Source organism: Leiobunum rupestre, chromosome 10 (assembly GCF_980474605.1).
Source record: "Leiobunum rupestre chromosome 10, qqLeiRupe1.1.hap1, whole genome shotgun sequence".
In the NCBI taxonomy this organism is placed as follows: domain Eukaryota; kingdom Metazoa; phylum Arthropoda; class Arachnida; order Opiliones; family Sclerosomatidae; genus Leiobunum; species Leiobunum rupestre.
Window position 1 is genome coordinate 53644312 of NC_143393.1, and position 20068 is coordinate 53664379.

Below are 20068 nucleotides of genomic sequence, written 5' to 3' on the forward strand. Positions count from 1 at the left end.
ATATGATAGTTTATTCCTACTTATAAAGCGCCACTAAACTTAAGTGGCGCTTTGGACTAGGCGCCCACTGGCTCTCTGTTTCGTATCCGACTACTATCCGTCCTGCCTTCCACAAGGAATTGTCTCCGTTACGAAGCAAAGGCTTGTGGAAGCCATGACAGAGACGTTACGAGGAGTAGTGAAGCTTGACCTAGGCCATGTAGTACCTAACGCTTAGGAATATTTATCCGGTTTAAAATCAGACGCAAAAACTTTAGGGGTGAATTTGATAAACGGGTAGTACTTTTATGTTAGCTAACATGTTTCATAATTCGTTTTGATGATTTTTTTTATTAAAAAGTTATAGAAAAAGTGTTTTCTTCTAAAAATCTTGTTTTTATTTGGTAAAAAAAGGTTAATTTTAGTGTTTTTACGCATTGCAATAACAAGTAAAACAATACCGGAAAAGGTTTCATTCCATAAGTAGGATTAAATTATCATATTATTTCGATGAATATTCATTCTTATTTAAAATCTTTTTATAACGAAACCTACAATACTTTCTCAATGGACAATTGCTGTAAATCGCGACACATTCAAATCATGATTTAATTTGTAATGATAACTTTTTAGAACAGGATATACAAATTGTAAATGGCAAAAGGTGCGTCACACCAAAATCCATTCCAACTCTGGTTTGGTTTCCATAGAATTAAAACAAGTAAAAATAGTCAAAATAATTTTTTTATTTAATTTAAAGAAATTACATCCAGTTGAAAGTGAAATAGAAAAAACCGGTGATGCTAACTTCTCACCTTTAAATTTTGACCAATGTTTAATTATGTTATTATAATTTGAGTAAGATCTCCTTGGTTTTTAGCCAATTTTGTTTAGTTGTTATGAAGAGATATTCCTCTCTCTATAAAAGAAATGTAGTCTAAGAACTAGAACTTGCTGTATTACGAAATATTGTTGGCATGGACATCTTACCAGATCACCATGAACATGTTTGATCCTGAAGTTGGAATCGAACATCATCATTAAGAAAGTTATTAATTTATATTGCAAGCTCAAGACTCCACAAATTAGAGAAGGACAAAAATCTAGAAATGAAGGGTCAAGCCATCAGACTTAAATTGTCAAAGCTAATTTTATTTCAAGGACAATAGCTACACACCTTTAGTAGAATCATTCTTAATCCAAGGTAGAATCATCCTTTTCATCAAAATTCCATTTACTTTTGTTTACAATTTAGAATCTCAGAATATTCCCATAACAAGCCATAACCACAAGTTCCACAACAAACCGGATAGTTACTTAAGCCTTTGACAAAATATCATTTCGCAAATAGAATTTTTTGTTTTTAATTATAAGATCATCTGCTGCTTTTTATTTGGGTTTTGAAAGAATTAACTGACTTATTTAAAAATTATAATAAAAATTTACCTTATTTTAAATTCTCACAGCCAAAATATTCGCGAATCACGTCAGAGTACCTAAAAGATTACAAACACGAACATGTGTGACGTATCACGTGATGATTTTGTATTTTCTCGCCTAATCGACAGGCGTCGCTTAAACGTGGTACCACAGGAATACGGAACAAATACCGGTTGTCTGCTAGTTATCGCTCCCGTATATTTTTGGCAAATCAAACTCCGCGTAAGGTGTCTATTTCTTTATTATGTCTATGGGTACAACTAAATCTGGCTGGCGCGGGACCAAATTCGTTCCACAAGGAGACTTTATCAACTTTATCGCTCTACCGTGGCAGTATCTACTATATTGCAATTGAATATTTTCACGAATCTGATGCGAAATTGAAATGTATGATTTCTCGTAACAAACAAACCTTTGAAGTTGTTTAAAAATAATTTTATTCTGCCAACACGATCCTTTTTAACTCAAGTTACGATGAGTTAACTAATTAAATTATTTATTTTTAGCCATATATCTTAAGAAAATATAGATAGCGCTACCGCCTAATTATAAAGATGAGTTTCGTACAGTCATATCAGAACTAATAAGTGATATTGTGAGATATGGAGAACAGCAGCCAGTCTACCAGTTTTTAATGAAAGCCAATTTTGCTCTTTTGGAAAACATTTCAAAGAGAGCTGTCCAGTTCTAAGATACAGAAGATACTTGTCATCTTGAGAAATCGAATTAATGTCAAAAAATCCTTTGTTTTGAGTAAATTGCGTAGTGGCTAAACTAACGTGGGACTCGTGACGAACCCAAAAAAGTACACTAAACTAAACTAAATTTGCTAAACAAATATGACTGGCTTCAGTGTCTGGACAGTCATTACGTTAAATTTTCAAATTCATGCGTATTTAAAAAAAAATTATATAAACGTAACTTAGGAAGAAATGAAAGATATAAAAGATCATCGATTTTTTTCGTCATTCCCTCAATAATATAGTAAACATTTTGTACACGACCTGATCCACAAAAAATAAATGTCTGTTCAATGTATTCGCTTTTAAAGCGTTTTACGTAATATTGTGACGCCCACCGAAGTCGCAATTTTTTTTAATTTTCATTCTAGATTGTTATCATGTTTACTTATGAAGGAATCTTATATCACCTTTGAATTTTGGATATTATATCCAATGAAACAAAAGCTTTCAGGCAATGTATACTTTTGTAGGACTTTCAATTGCGTAGGTACCTTGGCGCAGCTTTGAAAGCTATCGTGTTTTTGTTATTTTTAATATTTTATCATTTTTTGTGTTCTTTATCTAATGCACGTTTGGTCGCAGTGCAAAATGCCTATCATTTTCGAATTCTACAGGGCAAACACTACCAGAAACGTTTATTAGAATTTCTGATCCGATAGAAATTCGAAAATTATCGGTTCTTTTTATGTGCTAATTTATTCGTTTAGATGAAAATTTTGGCGTTTTTCGAAATTTACGACGAAAAAACAGAACCGTTTCGAGGAAGGGTTTTGAGATATCTATACTCTATACCACCCACTTAAACAGTAAAAAAAGTTTAAATTTTTTCTTTGAAGTCATTCTCTAGATATCGGGTGTCAAAATCACTTGATTTGGAACGTGACATCTCCTTACCGTCTGTAAGGCCTTTTTAAAATTTTAATATCTCAGAAAATATATCGAATTAAGACTTAAAGTTTTGAACCTACCACTAGAAATGTCTAAAGTTTAACTGTGTAAACTTTCAACGAAATCGGTTATGGTGCCGTGGGGCAAATTTTTGAAATTGCCTGATTTCACATGGAATGACCCGCATAGCAACTAAATTTCAAGACTTAATGGGAGTTTCCAAATTATAGCCACCAAATTGATTTGCTTCTTGTAATTTATCTGTATTCCCCCGGTGGAGATGAAAATTATGAGTAGTTTTACTTTCCTTTTCTTTACTAATCATATGAGTTTGAGACATTTCAATAAATTTATTCAAGAAAGTAAGGAACATCTTTCGCTAGACCGCCGCCATTAATCAAGATCTGAAACTTTCAAGACATTCTTATGGAGAGCTTATGATAGACTTATGGTTTTATCAAGAACGTATATATGTATAAGAACGTTGAACGATCAAATTGGCGCCTGGTGCCATGTTGCAATCGGTTACAGACTAACTCCGCCCAAAAAACCACGGTTTTTGATGAATAATTCCGCCATGGTACTCTTATGGAGAATTCTACATTCAAAAAAGAACTCCGGGTACGATTAGAGCGTCATCTAGATGATCTAGTCAGCGCGTAGGTCGCTTGTTTTTACCGGAAGTTGTTTTGGAAGTTTGAGCTCTTGGTTAATGGCGGTGGTCTAGCGAAAGATGTCTCTACCTGGGGAATAAAGATAAATTACAAGAAGCAAATCAATTTGGTGGCTTTAATTTGGAAACTCCCATTAAGCCTTAAAGCTACTAAATTTACGTGATTTCAAGTGATTTAACTGCTGATTTGTACACCTGAAGTCACTCGGTATAAATATATCGAGAGGACTATATTTTCTGGCCACATATCGCTTTAACAAATCTGTATCTCTCAAGATTTTGTGCGAGTTAGAGGCTTCTCTTATTAAAGGCTTCTGCTCTTATAAATATTAAAAAAAAAATTAGTTTTGCGTTCATTTTTTTCAAACAGCGCACTCTAGTGCAGATTAATAGGAGCTAGTAAAAAATAGTAAAACAATTGTAAAGGTCGATTCATTATGAAAATCATTAAATATATTAACTTGGAAAATAAATATTTACAGAAAACTAGATGGCGTTTCCGTGCAGAAACGATAAAAAAGAGGTATTTGTGGAAAGTAGAATAATTCTGCTAGCCTTGAAACCTCTTTCAATAGCAAGTTTTAAAAGCAGTATTGTAATTTGTAGTAGATTTTGGAACCAAGGCTTATTTTCAGGCTGGTTTCACGCTAAACGCAAAATTAGGCGCGGATCGTTTTTGAAGGGAGGTTAATAGGCGCTTAAATAAACCCCTCTCTGACTGTCTTGCCCCCCTGTTGAAACATGCTGCTGCCAGATCTATGCATAGAAAATTCTCAGCTTTGGCAGTATAAAGAGAAACCATAGACAAACCAGTTCTATGTCCAGTCGCAGAAGCACAAACTCTATAATCGGCTATGAATGATCTTTTATTTAAAGGGGCTCCAAAGTTCGGGGGCAAAATGTGTGTTAAGTCAGTAAAGTGCGAAATTTACGATTGACTCTGCCCGCCTCTGCCAATGCCGATTGATGGGTTGAGGGGTTGAGGGGGATGAAAAGTATTCTCAATTTTGGAGCCCCTTTAAAGGAATATTCTACGTCATTCAACACATTGTTTTTCGTAATTTTTTATACTTAACTGACATATATATATATATATTTACATATACTGGTAGATTAATCGCTATTTGCATATTTCAGAAACTGGGAAGGGTGGACTAATTCCGAATCGGGGAGAGAACCATCCTGGTACGAGTTAAAACAATTCCAAGATTATATTGATAGAAAATTCAAAGGTACTTTGTCCGGATTAGCGGTCATCTGCACAACCACCTTCGCCCATCCGCCCTCTTTGGCCATCGGATGCAATGCTGGCTACAACTGCAAGCCGGAAGTGGACATAGACCGAGATGGTCGCGAAGTGTTGACCAAGAAGGGGGTCTGCGTCCCCGAGGATGATTCGAATTCGACTCGGAGCTTTCCGGAAGTCCCCGCAAAAACGTGTAAGTCAAAATCACTTCGTTTTAGATAACTAGTTTTCGAAAACAGCGTGAAAATCGTTTCGTGTTGGTTCGGGAAGCAACTCGTGCAAGTCAGTTTGCTTAGAAACGCTTTCAAAACGTCAAGGCGGGGAAGTAAAATTGCTCGTATTTTCAAAAATAAAGGGAACAAAATTCAAAATAATGTCAAATAATATTACTGTATGTATAGTAAACATGATTAACTAATTGTTTTGGGATACATTTTAGTATTTTAAAAATTTTGGTCATAATTTGAAATGACGTTAAGCCTTGGTTATAAGCGAATCGGGGTGAAGCGATTTCACAAGTGTGAACCAGGAATTATCGTCGGCGGTCAAAACTGGCATTCAAACCGACCTAAACTGGGTTTTAAGCCCAAGTGTGACCGTGGCTTTAGAGATAAGCCCTTGGATGGTCTATTTTAATGCTTTTCATTTATACTAGATGGCGCTAAATTAAACGTTTGGTCAAGAAGGGAATAAATACTGTTTGATTTAAAATCAAGTTTATAAATAAAAACAAAAACGTTTATTTCAGCATAAAATAAAACATCAAATAGTTTTCTTGGTTTTAAATTAATTTAAATAATTTACGTTGAACAAGGACCCTGTGAAATTTAAGGATCTTTTCCCTTGTCAAATGTTTTGGTACCATCTAAGATTGTAAGTGCGCTTCTAATGCCTTTAAATCAGTTACCCGCGGGTTACAATGCGTAGCAGTGTGGTGGAAAGCCTTTAATGTCACGCGAGTCAACCTAAACATATTTTTATGTTTCGGTCGCGAATTGAATTTCATGCACGAGAAGTTCGGTATGTTCACAGTTAGGAGAGAACCGACTTGTTTTGGAAGCGCTTTGCCGGCCTGGATTTTACAAGTGGTTTAAATTTGCATTTATTAGAGCGCCCACGTCGCCGAGAGCACTAATGACGCCTACGCGAAGAATACAAGTAAAGAAACACGACCTTTGGTTAAGCACACTTCGTGAATTGGGTAAATAAGTAATTCCTTGAAGAAAAGGTCTGTTTTCAAAGGATTACAAAGTGAAACCGGAATATTTTCTGGAGAGGTCAGCGCACGGGCCGTATGGCGAATTACGACACAAGCGAAGTCAGCTCCTGGTGAAGGAAAGGGATTACAAATAGGGATATATACAAGTATCGTCGCGTCATCTATCGAACACTAGTAGAACTAATATAATTTTTAGCGTTAAAATTATATTACACTGCATGTATTAACTATTGACTTCTAACATTTTATAATATTGTATTATATAATTTCTGTTTAAATATTTTAAAAATGTTATTATAATAAATAATTAAGAAGACAAAATAATTATATTGGTTCGGTAAATTAATAATGTAATTTTGAGTACCAGTATAGATGACGAAAAATTGCGCGATATATAAGTAGGGGTTGGGTGATTGGGTCAGGCCTAGCCAAGCACTTCGACCAGAAGTTCCTTGTGCGATTTAATATGCAACAAATAAGTTTTTATTCGGATAAGTTTCAGATATGGATATAAAAGAAATTAACTGAAAATTTCATATCCGAACGCCGAGCCCTAACCCTATTATAGGTGCCCAGCTCTGAAAGGAAATCTAAACAGCTAAGAACGAGCTTAGAAGTGACACTTAACTGATTACGAGGTCCTAAGGGCAGCATGAACAGTTTTCCCCCGATACTTCTTCTTAAGACAGAAGTCTACACAGAAGCAAATGGCAGAAATCTCTGCCTGAAAAAACGTGGCCAAAACACCAATTCTCTCAAAAAAAGTCAAACTTCTTAGTTTAACAGTAAACCCCAGCTCCCACCCCTGAGTCAGTCTTGGAGCCATCCGTGGAAAAAACAATTTTACCTTTGGTTCCAAAAACTCTGTTTCCAGTTCCGTCTAAACTAGGAGCAACAAACACAATAAGAACGAAGCTAGCACGCAGTGTGGTGTACAAATTTCATTGGGCGAATCTATACACTGAACGTTTTACGGAAAGGGGGAAGACAATTTCCGAAAATTCCCCTTCCGAAGGCTGCAGGCGCTAAATCGTCTAACCAATTAAAAATGTACACAAGAAAATGCATGACTTTTGACGGGTTGCGTTCTCCTTGTGTGGGGGCTGTGTTTGTTGCTCCTAGGTCTAAACGACTTGGAAAGTAAACCCTAAACAGCTTCTCCAAAGCCACGTTCACACTAGAGCCTAAGACCCAGTTTAGGTCGGTTTGAATGCCAGTTTAGACCGCCTACGATAATTCTTGGTTCACACGTGCGAAATCGCTTCACCCCGGCTCGCTTATAGCCAAGGCTTAACGCCATTTCAAATTATGACTAGAATTTTGAAAATACTAAAATGTATCCCAAAACAATTAGTTAATCATATTTAATATACATATAGTAATATTATTTGACATTGTTTAGAATTTTATACCCATTATTTTTGAAAATACGAGCAATTTTACTTCCCCACCTTGTAGTTTTGAAAGCGATTCTAAGCGAACTGACTTGGACGAGTTGCTTCCCGAACAAACACGAAGCGACTTCTCACGTTGGTTTTAAAAACCAGTTATCTAAACGAAGCGAATTTAGGGGTAAGTGTGAACGTAGCTCAAGTGTAACTTTGCAGCCATTTTGTCAGAACGCATCAGCAAGATCGGTAATTGACTACACAGAAAAAACAACGTTTAGGTTTTCAACACAAAATAAATAAATAAACATGTTTAAGAAGTGTACACATCATTTTCTGTTTAAATTTGAAACACCGAAGTGTTGAATTTTTAAACAGATAAAAGGTAAACACAATAGTGCAGAGTATTGCCGAAACAATTTGGTGCGGCTACATTCCCAATTATCAGACCTCCACCAACCATTATGTAGTAACCGTTAGGCACCCATAATCTATATAAGGATCGAGTGGAAGAATAGTCAGGAGCACATCCAGAGAGGCGCTTGGGGCAGATCTTATAGCCTTTGCACAGTGCGTAATTCTTTATATAAAGACTTCAGCACTACCCTCGACCACCAAAACCCCTGCTGCACGTACCAGTATAGATGACGCCAAATTGCGCAGGAACATTTTACCCCAACCGGAAACTAACGAACGAGTAGTGCAAAAACTAGAACGCGCACTTATAAACTCTGCCTTCGATGGCGGATCAAACGAATTTTACCCTTTTCCCGCTAGAAGCGCCGTTAATTAACTTTTAGGGTGAAAATCTGTAGAAGACTTTTATTCCGAACTCATGGTATTAAACGTTGGATAAACTGCTGTCGTAGTAAACTTGTGAGAAATTGTTGTCGCTGTAAACTATGGATACATTTTTGTCGTTGTAAACTTGGGAGAAACAGCCACTATATTTTCCTGAGTGCAGAATTGGCGGAGTGTGAAATTCTTATTTGAAATGCAATTACTGCCTATGATATTCAAAACCCTTACAAGGAGACGACCCGAGGTGTAACGCACCGAAATTGTTCAAACTCGGGGTTTTGGTAGACTTTCATGTAACTTGAAAAACCCCAAAGGGAAATGTCTCTATAGGCAACCGTTTTGACATGGCAACCAAAAATGTTTTTGACAACACAAATGGTAATTTTCCTATTGAATATAACATGGGAATCTGACCAATTTTAAGGGTACCCCCTGTAAATTGTTTTATCAATTTCGAACTTTTTCATTATTTGTTTATTTATATTTTCTATTTTTAGCATTTTCAAAAATTTCAATATTTTACAGGCCCTTAAAATTGGTCAGATTCCCATGTTATTTTCAATGGGAAAATTTCGATTATGTGTAGTCAAAAACATTTTTGATTGCCATGGCCAAACGGTTGCATATGGAGACATTTCCCTTTAGGGTTTTTCAAGTAACACGAAGGTCTACCAAACTCCTGAGTCTGAACAAAATCGGTGTGTTACACCTCGGGTCCTCTCGTTGTTAGTACTACCTTATTTGTCAAACACGAGCTGGTCCAGGGCACCTTGTCTTTTGCATGAAATTTCCTTATCAACTTCGATTTAATTTTGGTTTTCTTTTCCAAAGATTACCAAGAAGAGCCGAAGTCAGGCACTGCTATGTTGGAAGAGCGAACCGGTGAAAAAACAGGTATGACGTTCAACGTGCAGGTGATTCTATCACGCGGGTCCTAAAGTGCCTGCACCCAAAACCTAGTTAGTTATACAATTATTCCATTAATTTTGGCGAACTAAATTAAAATTTAATTTCACCTACTAATTACGACTTTGTCCGACAGAGGCGGATTAAGCCGATCTGAGGCCCCTGGCGGTGAAAATTTTGGGGTCCTTTTGGTTTTTGCGTTTACATGTAGAATACGTGGAAAATATGAAAGAAAAGTTCCACATTATATTTCTTCATAAATAAGCTTGTCTATATCAGTTATATCATAAATCATAAACGTTTCCTTTTAAAATAGTCTCTAATTAAGTGTAATTACGTAAAAATTAACTTTGATGTACGTTCGTCTTCCCCGCAATACACCCATCGAAAATCATGTGACTAGCTCAAGCATCTGATAGGCTTTCTAACGATCCAATCGCGGAGTCGCCTTTTCGTCACGTGGTTGAGGCTTTCTCTACCCGCTTCCGGTATTAGGTTTTTTCTTATAATTCATGTATAATAAAAGGTTGTAAAAATAATAGTAGATTTACACGAATTATTGGATATTTCACGATACCAGATTATTAACTAATCCCGATTTGGTAAAAAATGGCTAAAACAGGCCAGATATATGGTTATAATGAATATTCAATAGCTTCTTTGCTCAAACTGGAAGCGGTTATAGAAAGCCTAGACCACGTGACGTAAAGGCGACTCCACGATTTGATCGTAAGAGAGCCTATCAGTTGCTTGAGCCAGTCACATGATTTTCCGCGGGTGTATTGCGGGGAAGACGAACGTACATAAAAGTTAATTTTACGTAATAACAATTAATTAGAGACTAATTTAATAGGAAACGTTTATGATTTATCATATTACTGATATATACAAGCTTATTTAAAAAGAAATATAAGGTGGAACCTATAGGAGCAACAAACAAGGCACTTTACAGAAGGAGAACGCAACTCGTCAAACGTCGTCTATTTTCTTGTTTACAATTTCCATTGGCTAAACCACGGCCAACTTTGATCTCGCGCACGAGAACAAAGTTGGCCGTGGCTAGACGCTTTATCACCTGCTGCCGTCAGAAGTGGAAAATTCGGAAATTGTCTTCCCCTTTTCCGTAAAACGTGCACCGTAAAGGCTCGTCCAATGAAATTTGTACACAACACTGCTTTAGCGTGTTTATAGGCTAGCTGCGTTCTCCTTGTGTTTGTTGCTCCTAGGTGGAACTTTTCTTTAAATATTGCATCTTCATATTTTTCTGTTGTTGCAGTTTTTAACTAGGAATTTCTCCAGCTCAGATATCCTTGGAGATTTGAGACCCTGGCAGCCGTCAGGTCCGCCAGCCGCTTAATCCACCCCTGCTGTCCGGCTACCTCACCTGGCAAATTTATTAGAAAAGCTTCGGGAACTGTAGAAACTGTCACCTGCTAATTGCTAGTTCAGCAACGAATCTAGAAACGGCGCCAAAGGGTAATTTCGTCCACTTTGGCTGTCGAAGTTTAAGGCGGGTTTTGAGAGTTCTTGGTGTTCCTTTTAGATATTGCGATGGATTCCTTGTCAATTAGAGTTTATTTCTAATAATTGTTTTAAAATTAATTTATCTGTAACGTAAAATGTTTCATTCAAAAAAATGTTCTTAAGATTAAAATGAGCAACTTTTAAGGATATTTATCATAAATGAATACCCATTTTCCAATGTTTTAAAAAACGCCAAGAAATTCTGTCGTAAAAAATTCCATGATAATGTGACGACGAACCATTGAAAATTGGACAGATTAAACGCAATTTCAGCATGATAAGAGTATTCAACTGCCTTTTAATATTAATATTAATATTTTGCAATTAGCCTTGTCAGTGCACATACAGTCACGTAGCAGCCAATGAGAAAAGCTTAAAGACTGCTGAATATTCGTTTGCTAAGCAAACGCTTTGTTTTTCATAGTATACACCAACTTGCTCAACGATATTTCACTCGTCATAACTTTGCTGAAAATTTTGTTATCCAAAATTCCTGGAATAATTTATTAGATTCACAAATTGCTTACAGGGAAGCAAAGCCCCTAGAAGCTCGATTTTACTGCTTCCATTTCTCCCAGATGGTGCCAATTTAAACATTTTGATACGAAGAGAATAAATATTTACTGATAAGTGAAAACATTAAACTCAACAAAAATAAGAAACGCATAAAAAATTATATGTGTGATCTTAAAACCAACAAAAATTTATAATTTCAACGTTTCAAACTGCTAACGCCATCTGGTAAGACTCGGTTATTTACAAATTGGCCTCTAATCGCGGTACCTCTGTTTCTGAAATAACTGGGAAGGGGTGGGTGCTTAAGGACACAATGTACATGGAATAACAAATCTCGTGTGTATTTTACGGTGTTAGTATTTCTGCCTGGCGGTTGTTTTCTAACCAAGGAGGAGTACAGTAATATCGAAGAACTCAAACATAAAACTTACGTTATCAATTGGTAAGTTTGCTTGTTCAATGTTTTGTTGACACTATTAAGAAGTGGACCTTCTACTAATTAAGACCGGGAAGTTTCGGTTTCTCAGAAGTTCCCTTCCACGTCCCGGAATGGGGAAAATAGGCATAACAGAAAGAATTTCAAGGATCGGTTATGTTCAGAAATTGCTAAGTCTCCTCACAGCTTAAAACAATGCTATTATTTATATTTCAAGAAACAGATGCAAAAGTAGGGTGTTGCCAGTGGTGGGCAAGCTCTGCTCATTTTAGAGAGGGTCACAGCCAGGGTTGGACATAAGGCACTAGCCACGGCATTTGACTACTAATATAAATGCTCTGACTACTAAAATTAATCGAATTCTGGGGGCTCACTAGTCAATTTGACTAGTGAAAAATTTAACAAAATATAAATAAATAATGGCAAATATGGCGTATCATAAATTCATCTTTCATCAATCCCATTTTATATTAAAAATCACATCATGTAGCTCAAGTGAGAATAAACTCCTATTTTAATTCTGACGGGTAAAGGAAAATGTTGGCGGTCCTTATTGTTTTTATACCCCCATTTTTACACCCACTAGTCAGTGACTATTAAAAAAAAATAAAGGTAGGAGGCTCACTAGTCATTCTTATGTCCAGCCCTGGTCACAGCATTTGGAGTCAGATCGAGTGGTAACTCTGAAATAATTAAGAGAAGAGTGAGGCTGCCTTTATACTGTGTAAAAACCTATTACTCAGCGAGGTGTCCGAGAAATCAAATTTAGGTATGGTTGAATGAGCAGAAAAAGCAGTGTCTCTTTCCGCTCGAAGGTGAGGGGACCTCTTAGAGATGAGCGCTTAACTGAGGAATAGATTGAGCGAGAGAAGAGCGCAGCTATGACAATTCTATTGTTAAAATTAACTAAACTTTTAGCGTGAAAAACCAATAAAGCGATAGATTGAACACTAAATATTTATAGGAAAATGTCTGTTTTACTTCCAGCTGTTACATTCGCTTCTGCTTGTTGGCTCTCAACTACTGATTTCTGTAGCTTACCATGTAACAGATTTATTAGTGGCGTGGCAGATTGGTTAGCAAGAGGAGCCGGGTTTGATCCCCGCTTGTGGCCCTGGGGGAAAACTCGGTATAACCTCTTCCCTCTTGAGTTTGAAAGTTAAAGGGGTTTTCCCCCGAACTCTCCTTAAAAACTTAATTGTTGATCTTACGGTAATAGTGAGTGTTGGCATGAAGGGCTTGCCACCACCCTCCTACGCATTGTAACCCGGCCACCTGGATTAATGGCATTAAAAGTCGCTTGATATTATTATTAAATTTTTCCAAGTTTACGTCGTGAGTTGTTTAGTAGAATGGTTTTAAGGAATGATCATCTACTGAGCAGTGAGAAACGCCGCGAGAAAGGAAAACGTGGTCGAATTTAGCAATTTGTATGAGGTAGTTGGAATAGACTCTCCTACTGTCCTTTCACCATAAAAATGGGAATAAGGCAGCGTTGCCAGGTCAAAAACTGAAAATTATTACACCCCTGATCGAAAATTATTGAATTCTTGGAAAAATTATTGCATTTCCTCTTATAGGCCGTATTCAAACAACTTGTAGTTATTTAAAATTTTAATATTATTTTCTTTATGAAACATCAGTCAAAACCACCCAATTAAGAGATATTAAGGCGGAAGTCGGTGGTTTTGTGTTTCGGGGAAAAAGTAAGAGATGGCGCTATCGTGCTGGAGCTGAGTAGAAGTAGAACAGAACTGTCAAATTGCCGCAAACTGAGTTTAGTAACTTTAGTTATGAGTTACAGCTCCAGGCCATTTTGTTTGTATGCAGCTGAACATGAATTAAAATCATAATATTCGATTTAAGTAAAAATTATTGAAAATATGGTACAACTTAAGGAAATTATTGCTTAAAAGCGTACCATATGGTACACGGCTAAAATTATGGTAAGACCAAGATTTCGAAGTAAAATTATTGAAGTGTACGATAATTATGGTACGCCTGGCAACGCTGGAATAAGGTTCCGCACGCTTTAGGGGAGCCGAAACGTCAGGGCTGTTGCTAACTCGTTCAAGAGTGAGTAATTGACAGTTTCACCTGGTTTTTTTTCGTAGCACCTGCATCGCTGGTTCGGTGGAATGCCAATTCAACAAAGAAAATCCACATGTGTCCGTGTAAATCATTCTTGTTACATTGGCCAAAGGTATTAAATGAAAACGTGCAGAAGCGTACCTATAGGGGGGCAGAGGGGGCATGTTGAACCGGGCGCCACTCTGGATGTCTTCTGTAGGGCCGCCAAAAGACCCAAAATTATCCCAACTATACACGTTGCTTACATTAAAATGTTCCTAAAGGTCGCTTAGAAAATCCAGTAGCCCCGCCAATTCTGTACCTCGTGATAACAGGTCTAGCTAATCGTAATCCAGTATTTTCCCAGATATCGCGCGGGAAATAATTAAATGACATACATCGGGGCACCACATCAAAATTTTGAACCGGGCGCCACGACCCCTCAGTACGCCACTGAAAACGTGCAAAGACCTATTCTATAATTATGTTCCGTAAGGGTCTCAGTTAGCCGAAATTGCGCTTGTTGCACCCTACTTCGAGGGGCTAGTAGGCCACACTTTGAAGCTCTCTGGCGATCTTTGAACTCATCGTAGGAAAATGGGGAAAAAAACAGGCATACTTCTCAACTCAACCTATACAATTTCTTAAAATTTTAACCTTTTGAAACACCTTGTATATTTCCAAATGTGAGGAGTGACAAAAAATTGACGACACACTAAAAAGATCAGCGCTTCTAGCCTTGGCTTGGCTCAAGGGGGCTTGGCTCCCGGCTAGACCACAACTGATTTTCGTCGGAAGGGGAAAATTCGGAAATTGTCTTCCCCCCTTTCCGTAAAACGTTCAGCTCACCCAATGAAATTTGTACACAACACTGCGTTAGCGTGTTTAAGGCTAGCTGCGTTCTCCTTGTGTTTGTTGCTCCTAGCTGACACTATTGGGCGTAACATAACAACCCAATATTCAATTCTAGAGCACCGTTACCTGTCATTTCCATAGACTAATAACGGCACTCGGAGTAGGGCTCGGCCTTCGGAAAAGAAATTTTCGGTTTATTTCTTTAATACCCGAAAATTTTCCGAGTAAAACTTATTTGTTGCATATTAAATCGTATAATGGTCACGAATAATATCCATAAATAGACAATTAATCGAATTTTTTATGATTAATGAAAATTCTGGAGGTTAGTTTATCCGTTTCCCCTGAGTCCTTCGACACGTAATTAGTTATATAGGCATTAGCTAAACAGACTATCGTTGTGAATATAGTGTTGGGAGAATGTTTTATTATGTTAGGAATGTATTTACAATCACTCAATCAGGTGATAGTACCTAATATTTTTGTCCAAAGTCTGACGAAAATTCTGTACTTTGCTCGATTCCCTAAGGTCGTATTAGATTTCATTGCTAAATACAATGCTTATCCTTACTTACCAAAGTGTTTAATGCAACATATTTGTTATAGATATTTTATTTTTCAGGAAATGAATGCATCTAGTCGTATTCCAGAAATTTAAAGATATTTTAATTAAGAGCTGCTGGTTGGCATGCACGTTTTTTATAATGTATACATTTCTATATATCTAATAAAAAATTAATGAAAGAAAAGCATAAGTTATATTTTACTAAAATTCAGTTTTTAAGTGATATAAAAAAATCAATAGGTTTTTAGCGACAATTTATGGGTCGATAAAAAAATTAGTGTTAACTCAAATTAACTTCGGTATGTTACAGTGGCGTAGTCAGACGGGCACAGGGGGTACAAATATATATATAAAACAAATATTGGGATCGCCAAGCTCCGAGAAAGCCAAAATGAATCACAACTATTGGGATATTTGGATATACTGTTGTATTTAAGGAACATTTCGTAATGATTTTGTTTCCTTGATGAAGTTCTATTCAGAGTTGCTCAATTTTTCACAATGGTCTAAGCTGGTAGCTATCGCAGTGACGTAGCCAGCATGGATGTCACCCGGTGCGGATATCATGGTGCGCTACTTACTAGTCAAAACGTGTAAAAATGTTTTTCGAATTTCTCTAGTTTGTGTAACCCCCCACCCTACTAGGTGGGGTGGCGGAGTGGTTAGCACTTTCGCCTCGCAGCAAGAGGAGCCGGGTTCGATCCCAGCTTGTGGCACTGGGTGAAAACTCGGAATAACTCCTTCTGCGTTGAGTTTGCAAGTTCTCTCCCCACTGGTTTAAGGGGTTTTCCCCCGAGTTCTTCGGTTTCCCCTTCCATAACAACTTGTCGAGGTTAACGGTAATAGTTAGTGTAGGGAGCTGTTGGCTCGATCTCGTGGCATGCAGGGCTTGCCACCACCCTCCTACGCATTGTAACCCGGCCACCTGAATTAATGGCTTCAAAAGTCGCTTGATGACTTAGGCCTTAGGTGGTGCCTTGGGTATTAGCCTAGCTGATTATTATATTATTATATTATATTATACCGCTGTAACAACACCTACGACACATTCAACGTGTAAATAAAGACTTCTTAAACTATTTGTTGGCTGATCTCCTTGTAGCTATATTAAACCTTATATTATGGTGTCAGAAAGTTCCTCGTTACTTTATGAGCCAGCAGTGAAAACTCGGCTGATCGGTACTGTAACGTCGTGTAACCTTTTCGTATTGATTTCTACCCCTATTGTAATAAAATAGTAACTGTTTATTCCCTATGTCTAACCCTGTTATGTAGCTCAAGCTAGAGTAGACGTTCATATTAAGGCGCGGTACGGGATATCTTTTGTAAAGGTTTTAGTTACGTGGTATTAAATGTTTTTCTCAATTTCAATGGGTCTAATGTTCTTTTAATCAAAACCAAAGAATATTACAGGTACCAGATGAAGCTTTAAGGGCCGATATTTGATGCTAAGTGATGATCGAAAAAGCATGATGGACGTCTCTATTCAGTAGCTTTTAAAAATGGTGGTCATTTAAAGATGGAGTTCTATGTACTTTAAAAGGTTAAATCCAACGTAGTTTAATAAAGGCTATAGAGAGTGTTATGGCTACGTATGATGGAACAGTCAGAAATGGTACAGGCGAAGTTATTCAGTTCCGTTATTATGAAGATGGTTTAAACTGAGTCGCTGTTGAGTTTCAGAATTTACCAACAATCAAACCATCAAATAAAAGATTTGAACTGAAGTTCAAATTTTACATTCAAAATGAAAGGCAGTGCGAGCACTCTTAGTGAGTTGCCCAAAAGACTTTCCACATTAATCTAAGAGCACCCATGGATCTCAGTCTCTTGAAAGTTATCGAAGGTGTAGAAGAATTAGTCAAGAAGTTGGTTATTGTGCAAGGCAAAGACAGACTGAGTGAGGGTTCAAGCCAATGACAAGGTTACATTCCTATTCAGAGCTCTCTTGAGATCCACCCTTTGCTCCGAAAGAGAAGTTAAAGAATTCAGACTATCTGCTGAAGCTTTTGACTGGTTACTCTGAGAAATTGACAAGAGATTCCAGCAGTCTCAAGTTCAACCTGGAGAAATGGCGCGAGCAACTTCGAAGCGCTTGTTCGCGAAACCCGCTCAGAAAGTAATTCGAACAACATCGAAGCTTCCACCGATCAACACCAACTACGGACCTCTCACCGAACAGCCTCCGTTTGAAAAGCCTACAGGTCTCCTTAGAACAGAGAGACAATATCGAAAATCAGTCACGTGGTCAACACGGTAATCCGATTTACGATGGCAACAAACATCACCGACTCACAGCGTCTAATTTCGGGAAGGTTGTCAAAAGATTGCTTACAACGTCCTGCCACGCTCTGGTGAAACAACTTCTTTACAAAATGCCGTTTAGCACCGCTAGTACGGAATATGGGAAGAAAAATGAATCAGTAGCGCTTCACCGATTCGAAATAGAGTTCAACAAAGAAGCTCGAAATAGCGACCTTTTTATAGATTTGCAGCACGAATTTTTGGGAGCTAGCGCCGATGGAGTTTTGGATGCGGAAAATGCCATAGTGGAAATCAAAACGGCGCCCTCCGTTGGGAAAGAAAATAAACGGCAAAACCTGCATAAAAACTTGTTGAGGTTAACGGTAATAGTTAGTGTAGGGAGCTGTTGGCTCAATCGCGTGGCATGCAGGGCTTGCCACCAACCTCCTACGCATTGTAACCCAGCCACCTGAATTAAAGGCTTCAAAAGTCGCTTTATGACTTAGGCCTAAGGTGGTGCTTTGGGTATTAGCCTAGCTGATTATTATTATTATTTTTAATTTTGAACACGCCCGGCAAAATAAAAACTTTTGCCTGCAAATCGTCAACGGTAATTTAAAACTATAAACAAACCATGATTATTATTTTCAGGTTCAAGGCCAGTTTTGAGGTTCAAGGCCAGTTGATTATCACCGGCAAACAGAAGTGCTACTTTGTTCCGTTTGTAGACGAAGATACCGAGCTTCATGTGGAACAAATTGAAAAGGATGAAAAACCGTGGGCCGAGGTAATGTTACCGAAACTAAAGTAATTTTATTTAGATTGCATCCTACTGGAGGTCATTGACCCGCGAGTCCCGAGAGATAAGAAGTGTCAAGATCCTGACTACATTACAACGGCTGAAGAACAGGCAGCCACCAGGAAGTCCGGCAAAAGAAAGAGTGGGAACGCCGAAGAAGAAGACTGATGTCGGAAAGAAGAAAGTGGAGAAATAACTTGGAAAGGACGTAAAATCTTCTCATCGTGAAATACTAGCTCAAGTGGAGATGGTCAGGAGCGGAGACGCCCTGGAATGCTTCTCGCTACGTAATGGTTTGAGCGAAGATGGGGCTCAAATCTTTTCACCATGGAAAACTAGCTCGAGTGGAGATGACCAGTTCGTTTTTGATGTTGTGGTTTGAGCGAAGATGGGGCTCAAATCTTTTCACCATGGAAAACTAGCTCGAGTGGAGATGACCAGTTCGTTTTTGATGTTGTGGTTTGAGCGAAGATGGGGCTCAAATCTTTTCACCATGGAAAACTAGCTCGAGTGGAGATGACCAGTTCGTTTTTGATGTTGTGGTTTGAGCGAAGATGGGGCTCAAATCTTTTCACCATGGAAAACTAGCTCGAGTGGAGATGACCAGTTCGTTTTTGATGTTGTGGTTTGAGCGAAGATGGGACTCAAATCTTTTCACCATGGAAAACTAGCTCGAGTGGAGATGACCAGTTCGTTTTTGATGTTGTGGTTTGAGCGAAGATGGGGCTCAAATCTTTTCACCATGGAAAACTAGCTCGAGTGGAGATGACCAGTTCGTTTTTGATGTTGTGGTTTGAGCGAAGATGGGGCTCAAATCTTTTCACCATGGAAAACTAGCTCGAGTGGAGATGACCAGTTCGTTTTTGATGTTGTGGTTTGAGCGAAGATGGGGCTCAAATCTTTTCACCATGGAAAACTAGCTCGAGTGGAGATGACCAGTTCGTTTTTGATGTTGTGGTTTGAGCGAAGATGGGGCTCAAATCTTTTCACCATGGAAAACTAGCTCGAGTGGAGATGACCAGTTCGTTTTTGATGTTGTGGTTTGAGCGAAGATGGGGCTCAAATCTTTTCACCATGGAAAACTAGCTCGAGTGGAGATGACCAGTTCGTTTTTGATGTTGTGGTTTGAGCGAAGATGGGGCTCAAATCTTTTCACCATGGAAAACTAGCTCGAGTGGAGATGACCAGTTCGTTTTTGATGTTGTGGTTTGAGCGAAGATGGGGCTCAAATCTTTTCACCATGGAAAACTAGCTCGAGTGGAGATGACCAGTTCGTTTTTGATGTTGTGGTTTGAGCGAAGATGGGGCTCAAATCTTTTCACCATGGAAAACTAGCTCGAGTGGAGATGACCAGTTCGTTTTTGATGTTGTGGTTTGAGCGAAGATGGGGCTCAAATCTTTTCACCATGGAAAACTAGCTCGAGTGGAGATGACCAGTTCGTTTTTGATGTTGTGGTTTGAGCGAAGATGGGGCTCAAATCTTTTCACCATGGAAAACTAGCTCGAGTGGAGATGACCAGTTCGTTTTTGATGTTGTGGTTTGAGCGAAGATGGGCCTGACGAAAGGCCCGCATTTCTATGCCTATCTACAGTAGCGCCGCCAGGATTTTTTTTAAACCGGCTGTATGTTTGGCAATGAGCTAAGACGTCATTTTCGTTCAGAAAGTTTTCTGACTCGGCATCAGAAGCCATTACATTCTTTAAAAACCCACTGTTTTCCAGTAGTCAAGTTTTCATTTCCGATAGAAATTTATCGATTAATTCGTAATAGGTGCA

At 38.1% G+C, this 20068-nt stretch overlaps 1 protein-coding gene and 1 pseudogene across 3 annotated transcripts in view; both read left to right on the top strand.

Annotated features, from left to right (window-relative positions):
* LOC149926198 (uncharacterized) overlaps positions 1 to 15385 on the top strand; it is a 40680-nt gene extending 25295 nt beyond the window's left edge. The window contains exons 4-9 of one of the 3 annotated variants that reach the window (XM_090161141.1): positions 4861 to 4908; positions 4974 to 5162; positions 9209 to 9271; positions 11681 to 11765; positions 13874 to 13962; positions 15307 to 15385. In XM_090161141.1, the coding sequence (XP_090017267.1) occupies positions 4861 to 4908; positions 4974 to 5162; positions 9209 to 9271; positions 11681 to 11765; positions 13874 to 13937 (449 nt within the window). In that variant the 3' untranslated portion in view covers positions 13938 to 13962; positions 15307 to 15385. Of the gene's footprint in view, positions 1 to 4860; positions 4909 to 4973; positions 5163 to 9208; positions 9272 to 10587; positions 10892 to 11680; positions 11766 to 13873; positions 13963 to 15306 lie in introns of those variants that run through there. The other 2 variants (XM_090161142.1, XM_090161143.1) reach the window with 2 other exon arrangements.
* A 1418-nt stretch (positions 15386 to 16803) lies between these two features.
* LOC149926199 (DNA-directed RNA polymerase II subunit RPB1-like) lies at positions 16804 to 17509 on the top strand (annotated as a pseudogene).
* Positions 17510 to 20068: the final 2559 nt, after the last annotated feature.